Source organism: Danio rerio, chromosome 4 (genome assembly GCF_049306965.1).
Source record: "Danio rerio strain Tuebingen ecotype United States chromosome 4, GRCz12tu, whole genome shotgun sequence".
NCBI classification, from domain to species: domain Eukaryota; kingdom Metazoa; phylum Chordata; class Actinopteri; order Cypriniformes; family Danionidae; genus Danio; species Danio rerio.
In genome coordinates, this window is record NC_133179.1 from 5,748,654 (window position 1) to 5,773,555 (window position 24,902).

Below are 24,902 nucleotides of genomic sequence, written 5' to 3' on the forward strand. Positions count from 1 at the left end.
ATTGTACAGTTCACTATTTTTCTTGTCCTGTACAGTTTTTTTTCCACTTAACAGTAAAACCAGTTAATGTGTCGAACTACATCGGTTCTGACATCCCTGGTGATAAACGTCCTTGCTTCATAGTGTGATTATGTAAGAATGCGTGCGCATGTGCAACCTTTTGTCCTGGAGTAAATTCCAGACTATCATGTCTCATGAAATTTCCATTACAAGTGTCCTTGTTTATTGTCTCAGCGCTCGGCGTGACGATAGGAGCTTTTTCAACTGTTGTTTGCAGCTCTATCCTGCTGAGGGTTGTGCGTTTTAGGTCTTTGAGATCTTCTCCAACTTATTATCATCTTCTTGTCTTGCTGTGCCTTTACCATCACTGTCTACATCGCCAACTAAATGGCCCCATTTCGCCAGTGCAATTACCAAATTGTAGTCTAAACAATATCTTGGCACACCAGTCATGCCTTTCATCATTGTGACAGGAATCGCTGCGGGGTTGTGGGAGAGCCAGAGAATATTTTGGCTTCTGTTCCTCATCCACACTTTATTAGGATTAGCTGACGACGTAAACCATCACTGCACGATGCTTTGCATTCATTATTCAGTTTTTATTTGCTTAAATTAGCACACATCCATAATGGATAGAGCAGTAAGACGATGCGGATGGTGGCTGAAGAAAGGTTTATACCTCTACTGATTAGCGATATTTTATCATTTGCAATATGCTTGTTAAAATTATCCCCACAATAAAAAAAAATAAATGTATGTATGTATGTATATATATATATATATGTATGTATATATATATATATATATATATATATATATATATATATATATATATATATATATATATATATATATATATATATATATATATATATATATATGTATATATATATATATGTGTGTGTGTGTGTGTGTGTATATATATATATATATATATATATATATATATATATATATATATATATATATATATATATATATATATATATATATTGGCTTTTCTTCTCCTCTGGGCTGTTTTACAGCGTTACTTTTGGATGCAGAAACGAGCGCGTGTCTGCAGAGTTTTCTCCACCGTGTCTATCATAGATCAGCTGTGAGATCGCCCCTGCCGCTTATCATTCATCTGAATAGCGCAGCGCGCAAGAGCCAATCGCAACCCAATCAATCCCAATCAAAAGGGTGTAAGAGAACTAGACAAGGATCAGAAATTGAGCTCGAAATTTTTATTTGTTTATATTATTTGCTTAATGCTCGTTTTTTTCAAAGTTAGTTTATATATCTGACTGTTTGTATTAAATGACACAATTGTATTACAAATAATAACTTGTATATATATAAATATATTCATACATTTTAATACAAGAGCTGCTGCTGTGAAAAAAATATAAAAGGATCGTCAATCCACCGTGATGCACCGAAATATCGAATTGAACCGAATCGATGGCATGATAATCGTAACCGAACCGAACCGTGAGACTAGTGTAGGTATGTATATACTTATTGTAATATTCATAAAACTTTGGCATAATTATTTCACTAAACACACATGTGCAATTAGTTTTGGGTGTTTGAGCCTGTTTACGGACGATTAACTGACAGACTTTCTGAAATTCACTTCATAACACCAGTTGAGTTTTTAAAGGGGTGGTCTGGACTGTATTTTAAGGCTTTGATTTGTTTATAAGATGCAAAGCAGTGTGCTCTTGCATAATTTGTAAATAAATCACGTGATTTGTTCATATATCTTACTTTGATTATATACAGCTACTCTGCTCCTAGATATATACATTAGATGAACCTACCCTGTTGTTGTCTATTGGAAGGAATGGGTCGATAGAGCCGCCATTTTAGTACAGGGTAGCGCTCCTTTGAAATGAATTCAGGACCAAGCTGCAGTGGAGGACTGTGGCCATCCAGAGCCAGATATAAACACATATATCTATGATCGGGAGTTTTCCCGGAGGTCAGTATGCAAAATTGTTTTTAAATTACGAAAATTTTAATTTTACATCACTTTTCTACATTGATGGATAAGGGATTTCACAGGCATTCCTGACAAAGAGTGTGTGTTTGTGTGTATGGACATGTACTATATCCACCCTCCCTGTTAGTTTTGATCTAATCCGTGTCCTGAAACACACCTCCTCTCCTGCTTTAACTTCTCACACTGACGGAGGGAGTGATTTGTCTGTGTTTCCATTATAAACGACTCCTTCACTAGAAGACAATATTTCAAGTTTCTGGCACCGCAGCATCTCGTTGTCATATTTCTTTTGCATTGTTTGCTGATTTTATTAAACAAAACTAGCATTATCAGCATATTTAGTGTGAGTTGGAACTACTTTGCTGGTGAATGCAGTAAGTGACTGTATTATCATCAATAATAATACCTGTTTTGCACAAAAGTTCATATAAGACAAAAACGTAAACTACTGTAAATCTTACCTATGAAATGTTTTGCCTTTGTGCTTTGTTTTCTTTGTTTGCTCGTTTCTGCACCCGTAGACGGCGCTAAAGTCCAGCATCTTCACATTGGCACACTGTCTTGACTAGTGTCCTGGGAGCACTGTTCAAATGTGGCGGCGCTATTGACGCTATGCGATATCTAGTGTATATATTTATGTACTCTTCTTACCTTTAAACGGCACATATTTCCTAGTTCCTCTTAATACCCGCTCTCAAGAGGCTCTGATTGGTCAGCTAACATAATTTGCATTGATTCGCAGATCAATTTAACATTAAGTTGTTAGCACTTCTCTTTTTTTTTTTGTCGTGTCCTTTGGATGCCCAAATACAGAAATAGAAGAAGCTCTGTGGAAATAGCAGCATTTGGACAGCATTTTAGCTTTATCTGCTATAACGTTACAGCGCCTCTAACCACGTCCCTTCGCAGGGTGTATGCGCATAACCTGAAGGGTTTATGATCTCATTAATCCGGATGTATTTTTTGTATTTCCCAAACTTCATTCGCTGTTGGCTTTGCCAAGCTAGCTCTGTAAAAGCCAAGTCTCCCGCTGCATTGAACTTTGAGCGTCTTTCATTCAGAGATGTTGTTTATGTTCACACAGCTACATTTCACTTGAACTAAAGTTTAAAATATGATATTGTAGTGGACCACCCCTTTAAAAGAGCTCATTTTTGAGACTAGAAATGTTTTTATCATAACAGAATGAAGAAGAAATCATGCTGCTTCAGTGTGTTTAAATGTGGTTGAGCTCTGCAGGCATCCAGGAGCAGAACTGAAGATATTTTTTGTGTATGATATGAAAATTCACCCTTTCCTCTATAGATATTTGACTTTTTTTGGTCACTCAGTGGACATGAATTGTCCTCAATAATATTGTTTTCGCAATAAATACCCAAATTAAGTCCATATTACCAATTTTTGATCATCAGCATCTCCGCTACATGCGGTAGCTTTTTCAGTGTGACCTTTAGTAAACGTGGACGTAATATCTGGTTGATTTTGTGGCTTGTAGTCAGACAGTAATGAATTGTCGGCTCACTTCCAAAGCTTAGTAAGCTGCCTACATAAACTACTTTCAAAAAAAGTACTGTTATTCAGCAAGAATCCATTTAATTGATTAGACAGTGAAGACATTATTTCAATTAAATGTTTTTTTTTTTTTGGAACGTTCATGAAATAAATGCATCATGGTGTCCTTAAAAATGTCAAGCAGTGCATCCTGCATCCACCATTGATTATAAGAACTTTGTTGATAGATTAAGTGGCACTGAAAAATAAAGGTAAATGGAGGTCTGGTGTCATCTATTCCAACGCTAGCAGAAAGAATATCTTTTAGAGAATTTTATTTGTCAGAAATTGACAAATAATAATAAAGGGATTCATTTGATGTTGACTATTGACACTTAAGATGCTAATCTATTGGCAAACATAATGGTAAAATGGCAGAAATTGCAATAGTATTTGGTAAAATATACCAAAAATGCTCCAACATTATATTTTGATTGTAATTTTGTAAAAATGCCACATGCTGTATCACAATATGATAACTCTCAGTCCAAATGCAATTTGTTAGTTGTGTATATTCATTTTGAAATTGGTCCAGGATTATAATTTGCTTGTGAATGGCAAAAAAAGCAAGAAAGGAAGGAAGAAAACAACACATTTTTAGTTTTAAATCAGTGTCAAACTATACTCTTTTTATTCTGACTACTCTGAGATTTTGCACAGGAGTTTTTTACACCGTCACCGTCTCGTGCCAAAAAAAAAAAAAAACATGTTTTGTATTATACATGCAGACAGTTTTTCCTGAAACACGGTTGTGTTGTTGTGAAGTGCATGTCAAACTGCTAGTCTGTTGTGGTTGGTTTGAAATATTTCAGCTTTCTCCACATACCTGCCACTGTCTAACAAGATGTAATCATGTGGCATATGGTAATCACACAACAACATGTAATGTAATAAAAAATAACATCAATATAAAAACAACCTGTTACTGTTAGTTTTGCCTTAACACAATGTCATGTTCATAGAAACCAAAGCAGGTATTCTGTGAAACAAAAGGACACTCTTTGGATCTGAACGTTTAGCTTTGATTACAATCGGATACACACTTTTTAAAAAAAATATGTGTCTTTTAATATTTTTTTAGGAACTTTGAACCTGTGCTACAGAAAAAAACATACAAAATTGTTTAAAAAAAAACAATAATATTAATACATTACAAATAAATAAATAAATTCATGTACATACATATACAAAATAAAGATTTCAAAACAATGGTATATTTATAGCAGGTGATACAAGATGCAAGTTATATGGACAGAAGATTCGTATCAGCAATGTTTACATTTCATCACAAGTCATGACCAATGTTGCAGCTCACTGGGGCTTTGTACAGAGCCGTGGTAATGATTATCCTGGAGTAACATTGGAAAAAGGCTTCAGCGGCTGTGTGTTTGCGTTCATTGCGGAAGCTCTCACCGTGAAAAACATGCTTTAGCTGGACTGCGAACACTCGGACATCCGTTTACAGGAAACATGAGTGTTTTCACCCTGCCCTGTTCTGTAATCATCAGCTCTCAGCAGCAGTGTGTCTGAAATCTAGCGTTAACCCAATGCGAGGGTCTAGTAGTCCTTTTTTCCTCGTTCTTACATAAGTGATCTTTTTTTCATGGAAGTGCTGCTCATGTGGCCTGATTCTCTCCTCCGGTAACATACGGCCTTTGTGTTGTCATTCTCTGAAATGAAGCTTTTCTGCATCTGGTTTAAGACATAAATCCATTCATATTAACCTCTAAAAGATATTAAATACCTTGTTTTTTTTAGGGAGCAGTTTGGCATCATTTAAAGAGGACTGTAATGCTTTGTTTTAGGATATGATTGTCCGTTTTTTTTTTTTTTTTTTTGTTATATATATTGCGTAAGCTTCTACATGATTTTTCTTGAATATTCAATAACTTTGTATTCATTTCAATTTATCTTTAGCTTCTTGATAAACAAACAGCTTTTTTAAATGAACTCAAACCATGCAGACAGTGTCTGAATGGGAGCAAAAATAACGTCTAACATATGACCTAAGTTTATTCGTATGCTTGAATTGTCTTGGATAGCAGTATAATGCAATACATTAGCACTTAAACTAATGTATTTTATAGGACACCTATTTTCAGAGTCAATAGCATCCTTTAACATTGAATCAAGCTACTTGAATAATAGTCGCATTTAATTTAACGCCAAAAACCTTTAAAAAGTAACGCATTTCATTTGTAAAACTCACTCAGCCACACATTTACAAAGCAGGTCAAAGATTTGCATCTGTGTTTGGGTGCTTGAATGCGTTTTCGAGTAACTTACAGTATAGACATTTACATTAGTGAATTTGACAGCCACTTTTTATCCAAATCAACCTTGAAGTACAGTATGTTGTTACACTTTTATACTCAATCCCCTTTGACATTACATGAATAAGAAACAACCCTCCAATGAGAAATACAAGTGGTTAGAGGTTAGTTAGTAGAGTAAGTTGAAATGTAGTCACAAAGTTACTTATTATCAGTAAAAGTGTCTGTTTGGGAGTCATCAAAATAGTGCTAAGGATAATGAATACATCAATCAGATGATTAAGGATGCAATGGATGAATGCTACATATATATTAATTTGAAACTCATGTAAATAAACCCATTACCCTTTTTTTTCAGCATTTGCTTGTGCTCCTGATGCAACAAAGAACCCAAAATAACTTTACTGTAATATTTCACCAGTTGTTATCAGTTCTCGAGTACTGTGGGAATCAAACCCATGACCTTGATGTAACTTGTGACGTTCATTTCTGTTTGAGCTCTGTGAAGGTTTTAATAAGAGTATTAGTCTTGTGCAAATGTGCAGCAGCCCACATAAGCCAATAGCTCTCAAATATTTGACTTTCTAAACTCCCTTAGATAAAGTGATCTGTGATTCAAGTCTATGGGAAAGGTGTGAAGTCATACTGGGAAAAAAGTGTAATAATTCACCAATGAAGAAATATGGGATGTGGACCACTGAATACATACAGAACAGCCTCCATTGTCTTGATGTTTTCTTTTGGATGAATGAGTTGTCATTAAAAGTATATATCAAGAAGCTGTCATATTTTCCATTAATGAAACATTTCTAAAGTCTTGGCACATTTGACTTGTTAGAGGTCAACAGTTCTCTAGCCTCCAGTGCCTAGACTGCAGCTCTGCACAAGACTTTTATACAGAGGAGAAATGGTTGTGTCCTCCTGAGCCTAATTTCTCTTAAGGTTTTTTTTTCTTAGCTTTCGTCAAATGGTGAAGTTGTGTTCCTCGCCACTAGCTTGCTTGGTTCGGGACTTGTGGAGCTGCACATCGATGGATTTGCTCCTCAGTGTTTGGACTTTCACCAGTAAAATTTTAACCACACCGAACTGAACTTCAACTCAGAAAACTGGACCGACACAGTTTCAGTTTACTAAAACTTCAATGTTAAGCTGCTTTGACATCTTTGACATCAGCAATCTACATAGTAGAAGCGCAATAGAAATAAAGATGAATTGAATTGAACAGTTGATCATCAACAAGCCGTAAAGGTGACTATGCTCCGTTTAAATCCACCCTTTTTATGTGCATTTTGGAATAAACTGCAAAAGAAACACATTTACCAAATAAAATCCTGCATGCGCATCAAAAACATCATGTGATTTTGTTTTAAAAGATCATATGATAACAAAAATGGGCCGATGAGATGGTGTTAATATACAAACCAGTGAAGCGAGTATGTTGTAAAATATCTGAAAGGTAGTTTTGGTCAATCTAAAATCCCTCAGCCAAAGTCTGTCATCAAAATGGTTATTGCAGTGCTTAATTTGTGAATTGCAAGGTCCCGGAACAGATCGGGGTAACTGATCCGGCATGTCACCCGAGGATGGAGAGGTGTCTTGCACGAAAGTGGAGAGCGGGGGAGATGGGGGTTGTTGGGGGCATTGGATGGCGTAGAGGTGTCGCGGAAGAAAGTGAACAGCAGAAGGGGCAGGAGGGCGCTTGAGGAGGGTGATTGCTTTTCTTATTGCAGCAAATTCCATTTTTTCTTTTTGATTGTGGGTGCCAGTTTATCAGGAAGTGTCAGTTTTGTTCACTTTGACTCATTGGATGATAACGGTGCTTTATTTGCAAATCAAAGCACCTAGGGACATTACTGATATGCTCACTGAATACAAACCTAACAGCTCACTGAGGGCATTAGAATCAAGCAAATTAGTAATTCCAAGAGTTCAGTAAAAGCAGGGAGAATCCACCTTCAGCACCTATGATGAAATGGTCAGATGTGCTCCAACAATAGGTGCGTTCAAATCAAGACTTTAAACACATTCAATTGAATTCACCTTTATTTCTTTAGCACTTTTACAATGTAGATTGTGTCAAAGCAGCTTCACATAGACTACATGGATTTGAAACCGTGTCAGTTCAGTTTTCAGAGTTTAAGTTCTGTTGAGTGTGGTTTAATATTCACTGCTGAGAGTCCAAACACTGAAGAGCAAATCCATGGATGCGCAGCTCTACAGGTCCCGAACCATGCAAGTCAGTGGCGACAGCGACGCGGGACAAACTTCACCAGTTGGCGAAAGTGTAGGATAAAACACATCTGTTTAGCTGTAAGTAGAGTTTTGGAAATACGGTGACTGGAATAAGCAAACCCTTGAGAACAACTGTGGTCAGAACCAAAGTTCATAGGACTGTGTTCTCTGGCATCCTCTAAAGCGGTGGACTTCAACATTACGATTACTTGTCATCAAACCACCTCATAGGACATTACCATAAAGTTGACTTGATTTCAAGTCTCCTCAATGCCCACACTGGCAAAGACATGCTGCTTACATCGAAAATGAATGATTTCCAGTTCCTTTGATGCTCTTGCTGCTTTCGGTGTGAACGCACAGTAACTCTCATCTTTGGATGGAAGCACAGCTTTTGAGACTGACGTTAGCTCCAAAGGTAAGGTTGAAAGAACTGAAGAACATACCAGAGTAATTGACATCCGTTCTGTCCCTTGTCTTCCGAGGAAAAGCACAAAGAGTGTATTGTAATTGTATTTGGTGGCAGTATGTGTCCTTGGCATGTGTCGTTATCTTGAGCATTAGACAAAGTAATCACCTTCTGAAACCCCACCCCAAAAGCCTTCACAAACACACAGACACACATTTTTTTTTTCAAGCCAGAATTCTTCCAGCCTTGAAACAATTAACAATTAAAAGTGATGCACAAAGGGAACAGTCTAGCATTGTGCGGCGCAAGCCAATGGATCAGTTCAGACCGGTGGCGCATAACGGTAGTATACAAGTCCTCTACACCGGTTTTTCCTTTTAGCGTTGTTTCTTTTGTTGGCTGCTCTGTCATGCTGAAGAAAAAGAAGGATGGAGAGATCTCCGAGCCTTCAGTTAGGAAGGTAAGAGGGGAGAAAGCAACAGGGTGGTCTTCGGGATGTAAGCTTACCCTTCTGGAATGAAAATAGTCCAAAGCCATCTGTGTGCACAGCGTGTGGCTTCTGCCGAGCAGAGCAAGAGGGGGTCCGATGCAATCTCTTCCCAGCATCGTTGACTCTTGTTGGACTTGATCTTTCAGCTTTGGGCAAATGCAAATTCAGGGCATTTATTTTAAAACATGTCATTTTCTTTTTCATGGCTTGGTTTCTTTAGAAATGGATAGAGAAAATAATTGGTCTGACATCAAACTGTGGCACAGCTTGATTGTGGCTAGAAAGCGGTCCAAGTTGTATCAATCTATAATGGGAAATATTTTATTTCAAATAACGTCTGTGTGTGATTCGGCTCATTTTAAAATGCTCAAATTTGAATATTGTTTTAGAATTTATTTTCTCATAATGATACTAAACAATGCTTTGATTTGTGTGTCATCGATAAATAAAGTTGACATTTAAACCAATAGTTGATGGCAGCAAGGTGCTATCATGGATTAATCATTCAATGAATCAAACATTCAAGTGATTCATTCAAAACTGATGATTCATTTAGAGACCAAGCAAATGACAGTCTTTATGAATATAATGTATATATGAACCACTGACTACTTGTGTTTGCCGGTTTGTTTACTTGCGGGAGTTCCATTGGCATTTTTCCACACATGAATTCTGACCAATCGATAAGCAGTTTAGGAACTATGTTCAACAACGTCTGGCCAATGAATGATGTGGGTTTTGTCAGATGAGTGCATTTTGGTTCTTTTCGTTTAATTCAGACCAAAGCCAGCAGTGTTGTGTGAAAACGACCCAAAGACAACAGAAAATGCTACAATGTATCATTTATTGCCATTGGGTCGGACCAAATGAAGCGAACTACAGATGTGAATGCACCCTTAAAAGCCAGGTGGCATGCAGGGATTGGCTGGGACTTGGGCAGAGTGGTAACCACTCAGGTAGCAGGAGAGATGGAATTGGTTGCAGGAAGAACAAGTGAAACAGCCAATCAGAGACGGGAGTAGGCAGAGCAAGTACAGAAGGGGACTGGGTGACAGACAGAAACACATGATGAGATATAAAAATAAGCAACAAAATAACCAAATAAGTGCTGGCATGTAACACGTGAGCGAGAAAGAGAGATAGAAATCTGTTCATTTGTGCATCCTAAATCTCCACATTTTTAATCCTCTCAGTCGCTGACGTTATCTTCAGCAGCTGAAAGCTCTAATGGCGGTCGGCTGCATCTCATTCAGGGCTGTTTATGTTAATGAGGATGAGATCGTCCCTAATGGGTGGGGCTTTCGCCCTCTGATGACGTGAACAAAGGCAGAATGTAAATCAAAGTGTTTCTGCTGCCTGTTTTTATCAAGTGTGATTATAAAAAAAGCAGAATTAATAACTCTTTACTATTAGAGCCTGGATATATTCACACAATGTTACCACACAACCTTATAATAAGTGATTTTTGCATAAGTCCTCCTTTAAAGGGCTTTCAGACACAATGATATGTCTGTGTGAGTTAAGGTCTGTAAATTAGGCCGCCGCACACTCGTCTGTGTAACTGTGCGTTTTACTCATGGTCCAAAAGCCATCCATCCATCCTGAAAACAGCACCTCTTATTGCTTTAACGTAAAGATTAATCACTGCGATCTCTCACTGCATGCTTGATTTGCACACTGATATGGCACAGGGTTATGTAATAGTCATGCTTTTAAAAAAATCTCTTGATGGAGCGGGGGGATTTGAGGCTTGCTGTTGACTTAGATAATAACGTCAGCAGGGGATGACTGCACCGCGGCGTAATCCTCTCACGCTTCACACAGCGCACTCTTCTCTCTAGGCAACAGCTGCCGCGACATTAATAGTAGCGCATTTTACCGACACAATCTATGGTGGGTGCTCTTCAGACTTTCATTGAGAGAAGCTTAGGGGTTTTAAAGTACGCTTATGCTGTTGCTGTTGAGGTTATGGTAATGAAATATTACACTAAACCCGCATAACTGGGATGAAACAGGAAGTGCCTCTCTGGCCGGTCAGGTTTTGTTAAAGATTAGGATTTCCTTCTCACTTTCTGAGTAAAGGCTAATTCAGCTTAATGTTTGAATCGCAGCGTTGTGTTGGGATTTGTCATTGTTTGCATACTCATTTAACACTTCCTGTGGTCATAGGCACACTGTTTAGCATTATCTTGGAGCAGTACAGGAAAACAGTTCAAAGATCATTTGGGGTTTAAAATACAACTTGTTAAAATATATTGCCAGTTTTTATTTCGTGTGTGTGTGTGTGTGTGTGGGTGTGTGTGTGTGTGTGTGTGTGCCTGTGTAAAGACAGAAGAAAAGTTTCTCCGGATTTATTAGGTATCGGTTTTGGTAAAATGTTAATCATTGTTTTTATTTTTCGTTTTGCTCATATTTTCAAATGAAAAGGTTTTTATTTTAGAGCTTAAAATCACATTTGTTGTGATTGAAGCTTCTTGATATTTTGCTATCTAATAATTAATTTAAACAGATCTCAAAATAAGAAAAAAGACAACAATCTTTTTTTATTTATTATTTTAATGCTAAATGTCATTAAGCAGTGAAATTAGCATTCCAAATTGTGCAAAATATTCATGTTTTAATTAGAAATCATTGCAAAAATATGTAACTAACAATATTGTGATTAGTATCATTCATTCATTTTCTTTTGGCTTAAGGCTGAAATATACTTCTGCCTTAAGCGTATATGTGTATGCTCGGGTGTGGTCGCATAGCCCTCAGCATGGCTGACGCTGACACACACCTCTCAAATGTAACTGCACGTCGCAACGTTGCGTATCGCTAGCTCTGTGATTAGTCTGCTTCGTAGCTGTGACCAGTGTGGGCGGGGCAGAGAGTCGTGCAAACCCATTGGAGGGAGTGTTTACAAGTGTCGAATCCTGTATAGTAGCTCAACATGGAAACTGTTGTTTTGTATTTACCTTATGATTAATGTTGTTGCACGTTCGCCAGTTCCCGCTTCTGAATGAGCGAGTTTTAGCTACTTGTACATTTGAGGTAGCATTCAGAAAAAACAAAACACCAGCAAAGAAACAGGAAACAGGGGAACATTTGCAACGCAAACAGCATGCAGGTGTATAAATGCACCGCTACCTGCAAGGCAGGTGCCGTGGGTCACACCGAACACTCGATACAGAAGTATAAATCAGTCTTTAGTCCTTTATTTATCAGGGGTCAACTCAGCTGAATGAACCGCCAACTATTCCAGCATCTGTTTTACACAGCAGATGGTCTTTCGGTTGCAACCCAGTACTGGGAAACACTCATACACTCTCGCATTCACACACACTCATACACAATTTAGGACATTAACATATGGACAATTGAGTTTATTCAATTTACCTGTAGCGCATACCTTTGGACTGTGGGGGAAACCGGAAAACCCAGAGGAAACCCACGCCAACATGGGGAGAACATACAAACTCCTCACAGAAATGCCTACTTGCCCTGCTTAGACTCAAACCAGTGACCTTCTTGCTCTGGAGCGACAGTGCTAACTGAGTACTTTCCCAGTACTGGGTTGCAGCTCCAAGGGCATCCATTGTGTAAAACATATGCTGGAGTTGTTGTCGGTTCATGACCTCTGATAAATCAGAGACTAAGCTGAAGGAAAATAAATGAAGGAAGGAATTTAGCCACTTCAAGGAGTCTCACCCGATACTTTCTTTTTTCCACACAGATTCAGTTTGCAGACCAGAAGCAAGAGTTCAACAAACGTCCCACCAAGATCGGCCGCAGGTCTTTGTCCCGCTCCATCTCACAATCTTCAACAGACAGTTACAGCTCAGGTACGCCATAATACATACATACATGCTGCTGTTTTACTTTACGTCAGGGGTCTCGTGTAGAGTGTCAGCATGTGAGCAATGTCTTTCCTGTGTGGCAGGATTTTAAAGAGGATTAAACTGATGAAGCAGAGCAGATTTTAGGAGGGGAAGTAAAATCTACATTCCTGCGGGACTCTCACAGGACACTATATTAGTAGAAGTCAAAATTATTTGCTGTCCTGCGAATTATTTTTTTAACTTATATATATTTCCCAAATGATGTTTAACAGAGCAAGGTAGAGATCGATTCGGCCACGTTTTAGGATAATAAACGGTAATGTTTTAACGGTAATAAAAACAATAATAATCAGTATATTTACAATGATTCAATGACTCACTCTCTCTCTCTCTCTCTCTCTCTCTCTCTTTCTTGTTGTAGTTTTGTAAAAGCAAAAATAACTTAAATAGATGTTATTAAAAAACAGTGCAAGGATTTTTTCCACAGTATTACCTATAATATATTTTTCTTCTGGAGTCTTTGTTTTATTTCGGCTAGAATAAAAGCAGTTTTTAAGTTTTTCCAAACCATTTTTCAATATTATTAGCCCCCTTAATCAATATATATATATATATATATATATATATATATATATATATATATATTTTTTTTTTTTTTTTATTGCCTACAGAACAAACCATCGGTATACAATCACTTGCCTAATTACCAGTCAGGGCTGAAGTGGGACTCCTTTTCAGCCCTGGAGTTTCAAGCCTTATGTCGACCCACATCAGTTCACGACTGACTGTATTAAAATAACGTCATTTCCAATTCAGTTTCTAATGACAGGATCACGTTTTTTTCAAGGAAACATCTGCTTTAGAACTTCCAATGTTTTTCCATAAATATGAGAACATTAATGGGTAGCTAAATCTCCAACACTATGTTTTAAAGCATCACAATGTCCTGTCCTGCAATATCTGAATATATATTCTGTGCAAAAAATTTTATACCGTAGATATCCAGTCCTTTGTAACTGTGGTCACAAAAAATAAAATATGTACACCTACATAAGTAACCCGAACAGTATTATAAGTCTTAACACACAAAAAAAAATAATAGATAATAATAATAATCTCAGATGAGGTTCGAACTAGAGTCGACAGCGTCGTAACGTAACGTGCTGACCACTAGACCACAATGGGGCTGTTATGCTGGTGCGGTTGGAAGAAACATAAGTATTGCGCTGTTATCTGCAAGACTCTCTACCACGGTATTACTTTCTATTGATGGCTTAATCTTTTTCTTCCCTTTTTAGATTTCTGATCAAGTTATGTCAGATTTGTTAATGTAGGGAATCATCTGATTTTCATTGAGCAGGTGTAATATTCATTAATATTAATTATTCGAATTCTTATATTCACTAAGGAACCTCTGTTTGGGGTCGAATAATAGTTACATCATCATTAACCTGCAGGGTGCATTTTGCTCACGGTGCTGCGAGAAAATAAGAGCGAAGCCGCAGAAAAATAATGAATAAAAAGAGTGAGGCTATGGTCAAATAAATAAATAAAAAAAGGGACTCCGGCCCTCGCGGCCAAAAAACGGATCGGCCCACTGGGAATTCTCCCGGTCCCCACGATTAGCCAATCCAGGCCTGCTCTGACTTACCTAGTTAAGCCTTTAATGTCACTTTGTTACTTTAACATGTCTTAAATGTCCCTTTAAGCTGAATACTAGTATCTTAAAAAACATCTTGTCAAATATTATGTGCTGTCATCATGGCTAAGATAAAAGAAATCACTTATCAGAAAATAAAAGGAGTTAGGACTATTAAGTTTCTTTCCTTTAAACAGAATTTGGGGGAAAATATACAGGTTGGCTAATAATTCTGACTCATTTCTTTATTATTCCCCTCCCCAGCCGCTTCATACACTGACAGCTCCGATGACGAAACTTCTCCTCGCGACAAGCAGCAGAAAAACTCCAAAGGTAGCGGCGATTTCTGCATCAAGAACATCAAACAGGCCGACTTCGGGCGCAGGGAGATCGAGATTGCAGAACAAGGTGGGAAAGGCCCTTCTGTCAGCAAGCCATATAACTGTTTTACGAGTGTGACACAGATTGCGCAAACTCTGTGTGTTTTCCACAGGCCTGTAAACAAGCCGTTGGTATTTGTTTATGTGTGACGTTTAAGTGTGCTCGTGTGTTTTTGGTGTTTTCCTGTGCTGCTGAGAGGCCATATGTTCAGTGTGTGCTCACAGACAGCAGGACGCCCCCTTTAGACCCTCAAAACCACATGGCCATGCACTGTCTCTTTCTTTTTCTGAGGCTTAAAACTGTTTCTGCTTGAGATGAATTTCTGATGACAATGCTTTAGAGAGCAGGGTATCTGATGCACAATGTAAAGCCAAATGTGCATATATATATATATATTGTTTCCATTAAGTGCATTACTATTAAAGTGCTAATAACAATAATAATATATCATATGCAGACAATTTTTTCCATCTCCATAAAGTGGATGCTGCACACTAGTGGTGGTGTGGAGAGACCCCCCTCATGATTGTGAAGCTCATTAGGTGTATGGCCACACAGTAAATGTGCTATATAAATACACATTACATTACATTACATTACTATTAAAATGATACTAACAATAATAATATACAAATACTTCTTTAAGGAGCTCTGGCTCATGAAATATTTGTCTCTTTAGAATTATCTGAAGTTATTTAAACCTAACCAGCCAACTATGTAGTGAATCGCAACATTAAAAAAAAAAAACTTTTACTTTAAACCGAGTTAATACTTGTCAGACATGGTGAAATGGCAGAGAAAATTAAAGTATTCATTTTGGCGTTTATCCTTATTGGACTTAGTGGCCACATACGTGTACAGCACATTTTAGCTCTTAAGTGCCTGAATGCTTTATATTTAGTTACAGACATATAGTGTCATATGAAAAGTTTTTAACTGTACAAAATGAGCAAAAATTTAGTTTTTACTCTCTGATAGTCAAAACATATTCAAAACATTTTTTACATGTTATACAGTATATGCATTAAAAAAACTGTCAGGAAAAGTGTTTTATGTAAATTCGGACCACGAGTCCACATATATGGACATCATTTTTCTCTAAAAGTACATCAAATCAAAAGATTATTCTCAGGTTTTATTCTAATTAGCTATCAATAAACCCAAATAGCAAAGGGAAATAAAAAAATCATGTAAGAAAACACTGTGGGCTTTATAGGTTTAATCTATAGATATGTTTTTATTAGTGAGCAAATTAAGCTGTGTTTTGCATGCTGTCAAAAAAAAGTCTCTTTAAGACGTTTAAATAATCATGTTTCAGTGCTGTTTTCTGATCTAGTCAGTGGGCATCAAACCTCTCACAGAGTGACACGAGCAACTGCTAATGGTGACTGTCTAGTGCCAATGTGTAAGACCTCATTTGGTCAATCTGTTTTCTCTGTAAAGGGAACCAAACTGTGGAATGATTTACCTAAAAGTGTTCTAGTGTTCTTAAAAAAGAGTTTAAAAACAAAGCAGCAGTGTTTGCACAAATAGCCTACTATAAAATTAGTCTATTAGTTTGGTGGATCATGCTGCCTTTGCTTTTTCTCTCATTCATTTAACGTAAAGAATTATAATGTTGTGTATGTGCATTTATTATATCTTCATTTTGTCAATTTTGTCAAGCCTCCTGTGGACAGATATTGAGAATTAGCAAGTCTGCTAAAACACAAAATCTAAGGAAGAAAGTTTTTTTTTTTTATTTAATGTGTCTGTTAGATAAGAGTTTGAGTAAAATTTTCCTCTTTGTCTTGTTCTATAAAGCTCTGAAAGCATTGACGTTTCTTGTCAATGTGGAGTTGCAAGTAGAACATTGCTATGGTGCGGTCTAAAACTGAATACAATGTAAGATTAAACCTTTATAGCATTTTTATTTTTAATTGGGATCATGAAGTGTGATCAGCAGTTTACAGAATAAAACAAAAAATACTCCAGTGCATAACTATAGATCATAAGTACAGAGCATTTCCAGGTGGCCCTATTCTTTCCATAGCTGTATTAGCACTACTTGCTGTGTAAATCAAAGATGCTCAAAGATAAAATCATTGTAATACTCTGTGCATCTGTTAATGTCTGTTGTGTTTGTTTTGCACTGTAGAGATGCCTGCGCTCATGGCTTTGAGGAAGAGAGCTCAGGGAGAGAAGCCATTAGCTGGAGCCAAAATTGTTGGTTGCACCCACATCACTGCACAGACCGCTGTGAGTTTCTGTACACACTCACACAAATACGCCATTTCTTTTTGTTTTTTATGTTAAACTAATTAAATACAATTACATGCTATCCTTGCAATTCCACCACCATAATTATATTTTTTACCACCATTTAGGGCATTATTTGACCAATTTGGGAACATTTTTTATCTCCACACAGTACTGTATTTACTGAAGAGGTTTTAAAAAATACTGCTTATTTTTTAATGCATGCAGACATCTGTGTTTTGTAGGGCCGAGCATTGCTTTTGAGTCATTTATCATTTATTTATTTATAATATATTTATTATTTATCATCACGTGTCATTATTTATTACTTATTCTTACTCAAGGAGGTATTCAGTGACGTGCCACCAGGAAAAAGTTTAGAATTATTTTTTATATCCTATATTAACATTAAAAATAATAAATAAATGAATGAATTAACTAATGAATGAATTAATAGATAAATAAATAAATTAATGAATGAATGAATAAATAAATAAGCAAATAAATGAATGAATAAATAAATGAATATATAAACGAACAAGTGAATGAATAAATACCTGAATCAATAAATAATGTTATAATAAATAAATATTAGAATACATAAAAAATATATTAACATTAAAAGTTTGATCTAAATTATGTATTAATTTGTTTGTGGTTTTTAATTTTATGTTATTAATGAAATACCATGAAAATAGCCTTAGTTGCTAACATGGCATTTATATGATATATGATCTGATATATGATCTGAAATATGATATATGATTTCATATAATGATTATTACTGATATGATATGATACAATATATGATATGATGATTATTACTTTATTCCTACAAATTATTTGTAACATAATTTAATTACTATTGTTAATCAAATGAAGATATAAAACATGAACAATTAAATTATTAAATGTGATCAAATGAAAATATAAAGTGCCATGTGTTTTTTTTAAATCAAACAATCTGCTTAACCTTTATATGTTTCTATGTCTTAAACACATTTTAAAATGCAGTCTTTATTTACTGCATCGATAAACACAGAAACTAGTTCATAACATCATTTAATTTTTCATTATACTTCATGACATTCCTTGTTAAACCATAAATAAAGTGTCATTTTTTTCTTGACTGGAGTCCTTGATTCTGCCTGCGCTTTTCACGTCACTGAAATCAATTTTATTTACTCTAATTAAAGGGATGGTTCACCCAAAATTGAGAATTAACTCACCCTCATGTAGTTCCTAACCAGTTTGAGCTTCTTTCTTCTGTTGAACACAAAAGAAGTTTGAAAAATGTACGAAATCTGTAACCATTGGCTTCCATAGTATTTGTTTATCATACTATAGCTGTGTCTCATTTCTGAGGCTGCATCCCCGCTCTGCGTCATTGCAGCATTACGATGGCTGTCTCATTTCAAATTCGGATGCAGCCCCAAAATACGTTGTTCGTTTCTCAATCAACCGCTGGATCCTTTGTGGCATTGAATATCCCAAGATTCATTACACACTGATAATGGAAGGATGTTTTAAAGAGAAACCTCTAGATTAAATTTATGAATTAGGTTTTGCATATGGAAGTCAATGGTTACAGGGTTTCAGCATTTTTCAAAGTATCTTCTTTTGTGTTCAACAGAAAAAAGAAGATCAAGTGAATAAGTGAATTATAAGTGATGGAGTTTTCAGTTTTGGATGAGCTACTCCTTTAGCTGTATGTTTGTGTGTTTGCAGGTGTTAATGGAGACTCTCTCTGCTCTGGGGGCTCAGTGCCGATGGGCCGCCTGTAATATTTACTCCACCCAAAACGAGGTAGCAGCCGCTCTGGCAGAGGGAGGTAAATATTTCGCCCTTTTGTATTCTCATTGTCATCGTGTTACCTTACACTCTTCTGTCCTGATGTGCTGCTGTGTGTGCTCTATGGCAGGTTTCTCAGTGTTTGCTTGGAAGGGGGAATCGGAGGATGATTTCTGGTGGTGTATCGATCGCTGTGTTAACGTGGAGGGTTGGCAGCCTAATATGGTGAGTATTACTATATATAGTGAAATATTTCAAACATTCTGACTGTTTGTTGCCTCATTAGTTTATGCCTTGTAGATTTTAGATGACGGAGGGGATTTGACCCACTGGATCTATAAGAAATATCCCAACATGTTCAAAAAGATCAAAGGCATCGTGGAGGAGAGCGTGACTGGAGTTCACAGGTAATTTGATTCGATAAATGCATTAAAATAGTCAATTTTCAAGCATTTCATGTGGATGATGTCAACTTTTATCTGTAATGTAGCAGGGCAGGACAATGTGGAAGCCTTTCCAAATCAAATGGCAATGTCTCCATCTAGTGGCAAGGTTTGAAACTGCTATGCGCTGATGCGATGGATGTTATGTTTTAGCAGGCCTGGTGCTAGGATGTCATAACTGAGGGGACATTTTAAACCCCTAAGGGGGCACAAGTCTTGATGACTGATTTTGGTCCCTCTTGTTCCTTTCATTTAGGCTATTTATTAACATTTATTATTACTTTGCATTATTGCCTAAGTTACTGACTTACGCTCCATTCACACGGGCCTTCAGCGTCAACGCTTGACTGAAGGCGTGTCTGAAGTTGAGGCTAAAGCAATCGTCATAGCAGCTACAGCCAATGAAATTCAGTCAGCAATAGGCCACTATCTAGCAGGTGTATTTGCATACAGCGATCTGATTGGCTGACGCTTCTGTCGGCGCTTGAAAAGTTGAGCTAGTCCCAACTTCTGCAGCGAGCAACGCCTCTGAATCGGCGCCGACAGATCCACAATGCAGTTCAGCAACGCCTGACATCACCCATTCAATGTCAATGAGAGGCGTTGACGCTGACGCCCTGTTTGAATGGGGCGTTAAGGCAGTAATATACTTTTTTATAGTTTTGCAATTACTGATTTTATCAATGAATGTAAAGCAACGATACGGTTTATTACGCAGTAAGATTATTGCTTCGCTAATTGAGTGCTTTAAATCATATTTTATTTTGCTTATTTCTTTACATTTTAATTCAGATAAAAGGCCTATAAATGTTTAAAGTTTTAGGTAAAGACGTCAAACTATGCCCACACATGCAAGCTAACCCACGGTTGTATAATTGGTAAATAAGTGAAATCAGCATAACCCAGTCATCACGCTTCACATAGGCTATTACCCAACCAACATCAGTGTAGAAAAAAGTTCAATGTTACAATCATTTAATCTCATTTAAAAAGAAAAAAATGTAGTTACATTTTATGGCATTATTGTAGCCAGAAAAATACCTAAAAAAGATACCTAAATTTACAGTTATTGCCGTGAAAATTGGTTAAATTTTGAAATAACGCACTACTCATTTTTTTCATCATTTTAAAGTAAAAAAATAAAGTTTTATCTTAGGCTATCATAAGTGAGTTTTTTTTTTCTGTGTCCGGTTTTCATTGTAAAATCACCATCATAAACCATTAGGTTCCTAGGCCTACCCGTCATTATATTTATTTATTAAGCCTATTAGTAACTTGTTTTCAGGTTATTTTCATTTTGTAGTGCCATGAGCTACAAGTCAAAACAAACTCAATATGCTAACTGTATTTTAGCTCTTAAAATAGGCCTACAATAAATTTTCTGGTGTTTAATTTTCATTCATTTATTTTCATTCATTTTCTGCTGCTTTTAAGGGGCGGGTCGTGGGGGCAGCAGTCTTGGGAGAGAACCCCAGACTTCCCACTCCCCAGAAACTCCCCAGTGTTTCATTTTGCATGAGCAAATAGCAGAACAGCCTAAATGACATATTTTTAAAAGACTATCATTCAGCCTACCTGCAGCGCATAAGAGGTTGATTCGTGGCAAATCCTCTTACTTGCGCATTATTTAACTATTTCTTGTATAACTGTAAACTTGACTTCGCAGGCCGATTATCTTTATCCCAAAAGACATTTATTAAGTGTCCTAACTTGAGACTGTTGCTGCACAATGGGATGTTTCTTTACAAAACTATTAAAGTGCACTTTAGCCATGTCAAAACGAAAGCAAACATTCAAAAGGGTTCTGCGTTTTGTCAATTTTAGCTTAATTTGAATAATAATAGACTACTGTGGGACTCAGCAGTGAACTATAAGTATTTTTATTAGGCTGCATTTTTATTATAAGTATTTTTATTAGGCTGCATATCCCCTAACTGAAAAACTAATGTGAAAATGACTGGCAGTTCTAAAATTAATTTACCAGCAAATTTCTTCTGCATTTTTTTCCTTTTATAGCTTAAGAGAGTTGTATTTAAAGAATTAGTTCACCAAAACATGTAATGAATTAGACTGCTTGTCTCATGTCATCCACTATAGTCTAGTTCTGTCCCATGTAAGTTTAGAGTACGCCTCCGCCGCCGCATGAATATATGGGCACACCTGACCTGACCTGACACGGGGACCAGATCTCTGGATTATATATATGCCTAGTTTTAATCTCACATTTTTCATAATTTAATTGCTATTTCATATTATAAAATATCTTAATGTGTGTTTTGAAGGTTGGAATGACGGGAGTGCATTTAATGACAGGAAGAATTTTCAGTTTTGAGTGAACAATCCTCTATGAAAACTTAAAACAAATTCTTTCTGAATTCTTTCTCTACCGCCCCCAGCCCTCGTAGCTCCGGCCCTGCATTCTGCTGTTTGATAAGGTTTCTTTATTGTCTTTATAACAAAATTAAAAAGAAATTGTGGTTGACTCAATCCAGGCAGAATCTCATATAAATGACAATTTTTTTTATTTGCGTTATTTATTTTTAATTCATTAATATGCAGTCTAAATGGTCAAAGGTTATGTGAGTGCGTAATAAAACAAAATAAAAACATTGGAAATTAATAGTATAATAAGAAATAAATAATAAGAAATAAAAACAAATGCAATCTATATAAAACAAGTTTAAAAATAGCATTAAAATACTATATAAATCAAAAATTATAAAAATCGAATAATTTTTTATGGTTTTTGTCAGCGTGTTATAATTCATATAATTAATATTCATATATACATTCACATATTGTCATTAAGCTTTCTTCATTTCACTTTATTTGCACTTTTCTAGGCTATACCAGCTGTCAAAAGCTGGCAAGTTGTGTGTGCCTGCGATGAACGTGAACGATTCAGTGACCAAGCAGAAGTTTGACAACCTGTACTGCTGCCGGGAGTCCATCTTGGACGGGTATGTGTCTTAGCGTACACGTCTTTTCAGTTTGTCAGGTTCTGAATGATGTGTTTTACTGTGGTCTGTGGTTTTACTGAGCATGTTTGTGTTTTGTGTTCAAGTCTAAAGAGGACCACTGATGTGATGTTTGGAGGGAAGCAGGTGGTGGTGTGTGGATACGGAGAGGTGAGATCATTAGGTGGCCAGTGTTGCAAGCTAATAAAAATTACCTATTAGATCCTCAGAAGAGCTGTATGAACATTTTAGCGAGCTTCTTAAACTTGAAGGGGTCTATTTTTAGAGATTCAGCTTCATTTAATGTGTAATGAAATTGAAAGGGGTCTTCTTTTTTATATCCTCCATCAATCCACATCCACTGCATTGCTGCATTACTAATACCAGAGGAGACCACTAGAGGGCAGAACACGACAGCAAATATCAGCACATCTAGATTTCTTTTTAGATCATACTCTGTTTGTGTGCACAATATGTATTTACACAGATACATTTAACCTTTTATTTCTGAATAATTACTATTTATATCTCTCTGTGTGCAATATTAGGTTGGGAAAGGCTGTAGTGCTGCTCTCAAAGCGATGGGATCAATCGTGTACGTCACTGAAATCGATCCCATCTGTGCCCTCCAGGCCTGGTGAGTGCGCAGACACTTTCTCTGAATCAGCTATTTGCTAAAGCTGCCATCAAATTACTGCCAGGAGTTAATTTGAGCGTCTGATTTGTAAATGGCTGTCAGAGATGTGGAGAGGGGTCTGGATGCAGACCTGGTGTAGTTGCAATCTACTGCTGCATGCAGTGCTTTTTAATACCCACACATAACAAACCCTACCCCTAACAGTGACGCCACTAGCTCTATTGAGAGGTCATTGTGTCTGAAATTCATCTCTAAGATCTGCAATCTCAGCTTGCATCATCAAGACTGCATCCAGATATTATTGGCGATGTGATGTGTTCAGCGGTTTGGCACAACTTATTCAGATTATCAGAGTGCTTTCTCTAAATCAATGCCACACCGGTGAGTTTTCGGTGTTGAATGTGGAATGAATTGTTTTTGCATCATAATCTGGTCAGTGACTGTGTTTACTGCTTAGCAAGGCTACAGTCTCTAATGTATTTTTTATCACACAGCATGGATGGCTTCAGGCTGGTAAAACTCAGTGAAGTCATCAGACAAGTCGACATCGTCATCACCTGCACAGGTAATATTGAAATTGTATGAAATTCGGAAGATGATTATTTAGTCTACTGTGCATACAGGCATATTACTGATTAAAAACATGCTTGAATCCTTCATATTTAATTATTAAAGAATGTTTTCAAACTAAAATAAATTTCACTTGCACAAGTTTTAACTTCATTATCACACTTTCAGTAATTCAAGCCTAAATGTGTGTAAGGTTTGGAGCTTACTCGGCTATTCTGAACCAATAATTGAATAAATCAATAATAAAATTATTAAATAAATCAATTATTTATCTGACTTGTGACTTCATTGTAATTAATTTGTCTCCATTGAAGTCTTATCATCAGTGACAAAGAGAATCTCCTTGCCTTAATACAGTGGTTCTCAAACTGTGGTATGTGTACCACTAGTGCTACGTGGGCTTCCTCCTAGTGGCACGCGGAGGAATCAGACATGTCATATGTACATGCTACATATTTAAAAATGAATTAAAAAAATGATTTATATATGAATATGATGACATATAGCCTATGTTTCCAGGTGTTGATAAATAAGCTACTATGTTAATACTTTACAGGAGTACAGGAGTTTTTTTTTTACTTTTTAAGAACAGTAACCTATCATTTTTAACTTTTAAAATCACATTTTTTAAATTTAAATGTTGACGTTTTTAGTCAGTAGTTACACTGTATTTCAATTCTGGTCATTATGGTGATACTTGGAGAGACATTTTGTTTTTCTGAGGTGGTACTTGATGAAAAAAGTTTGAGATCCACTGCCTTAATAAGCAACTTTGCCTGCTTTAAGTTGCATGTTTAAATATACAGACAATAGAATGGATCAAACTGACATACTGTTTAGAGAAACTTAGCTGTAACATATGCACTGCTGTGTAACTAAGACAGCGAACCTGCCTTTGTTAGTAGATGAGGGGAGAAGCAGAAGCCATTCTCCCTGATCAACAGTCATATTTTCTTCTAATGCCATGAGCAACACATTGACAAACATGAGTGAAACACCAACCCCAAAACCAGCTGAACATGACAGCAAAGTACATTAAAATACTCTCCTCGGGTCATGACCAATAGTGGTTCTGAGGGGGGTGCCCCCCCCCAAATTTGGACGTGTATTTTTGTGTCAAAACGCCACGGAGAAACGAGATCAGCCATTAGTGGCAGACTGCGGAGATATGACTGAGACCTCTCTCTTTGGCGCGCTCTGTGTTGCACGTGCTTGCTCTCTCTCCTTTCGCGTGCTCTCTGTCAGTGACGGTGCTGCGCGTATCAGTTTCCCGCATTTGTCAGAAGTTAACCCCCAAATTGACACAGCCAGGTAATAAAAAAATTCAACTTCAGTCGGGTTCATGTTGTGAAAATCTAAATGTCCACTGTTGATTATACTAGGTTTTTGTTTTCAATAGCGATTTTAAAACATTTAATATTTAAGTCCTCGGCTATGCATGGCTATTATTATTAATCAGAAATTGAGTGTACATAGTTTT

At 36.7% G+C, this 24,902-nt stretch overlaps 1 protein-coding gene across 2 annotated transcripts in view; it reads left to right on the forward strand.

The window, feature by feature from the left end:
* Positions 1–24,902, forward strand: part of ahcyl2b (adenosylhomocysteinase like 2b) — a 70,030-nt gene that overhangs the window by 34,778 nt on the left and 10,350 nt on the right. The window contains 10 exon segments of one of the 2 annotated variants that reach the window (NM_201340.1): positions 12,661–12,769; positions 14,670–14,813; positions 16,924–17,024; positions 18,753–18,855; positions 18,946–19,040; positions 19,116–19,222; positions 22,102–22,218; positions 22,323–22,386; positions 22,764–22,852; positions 23,347–23,417. In NM_201340.1, coding sequence (NP_958497.1) covers positions 12,661–12,769; positions 14,670–14,813; positions 16,924–17,024; positions 18,753–18,855; positions 18,946–19,040; positions 19,116–19,222; positions 22,102–22,218; positions 22,323–22,386; positions 22,764–22,852; positions 23,347–23,417 — 1,000 coding nt within the window. 2 annotated transcript variants of the gene reach the window in all.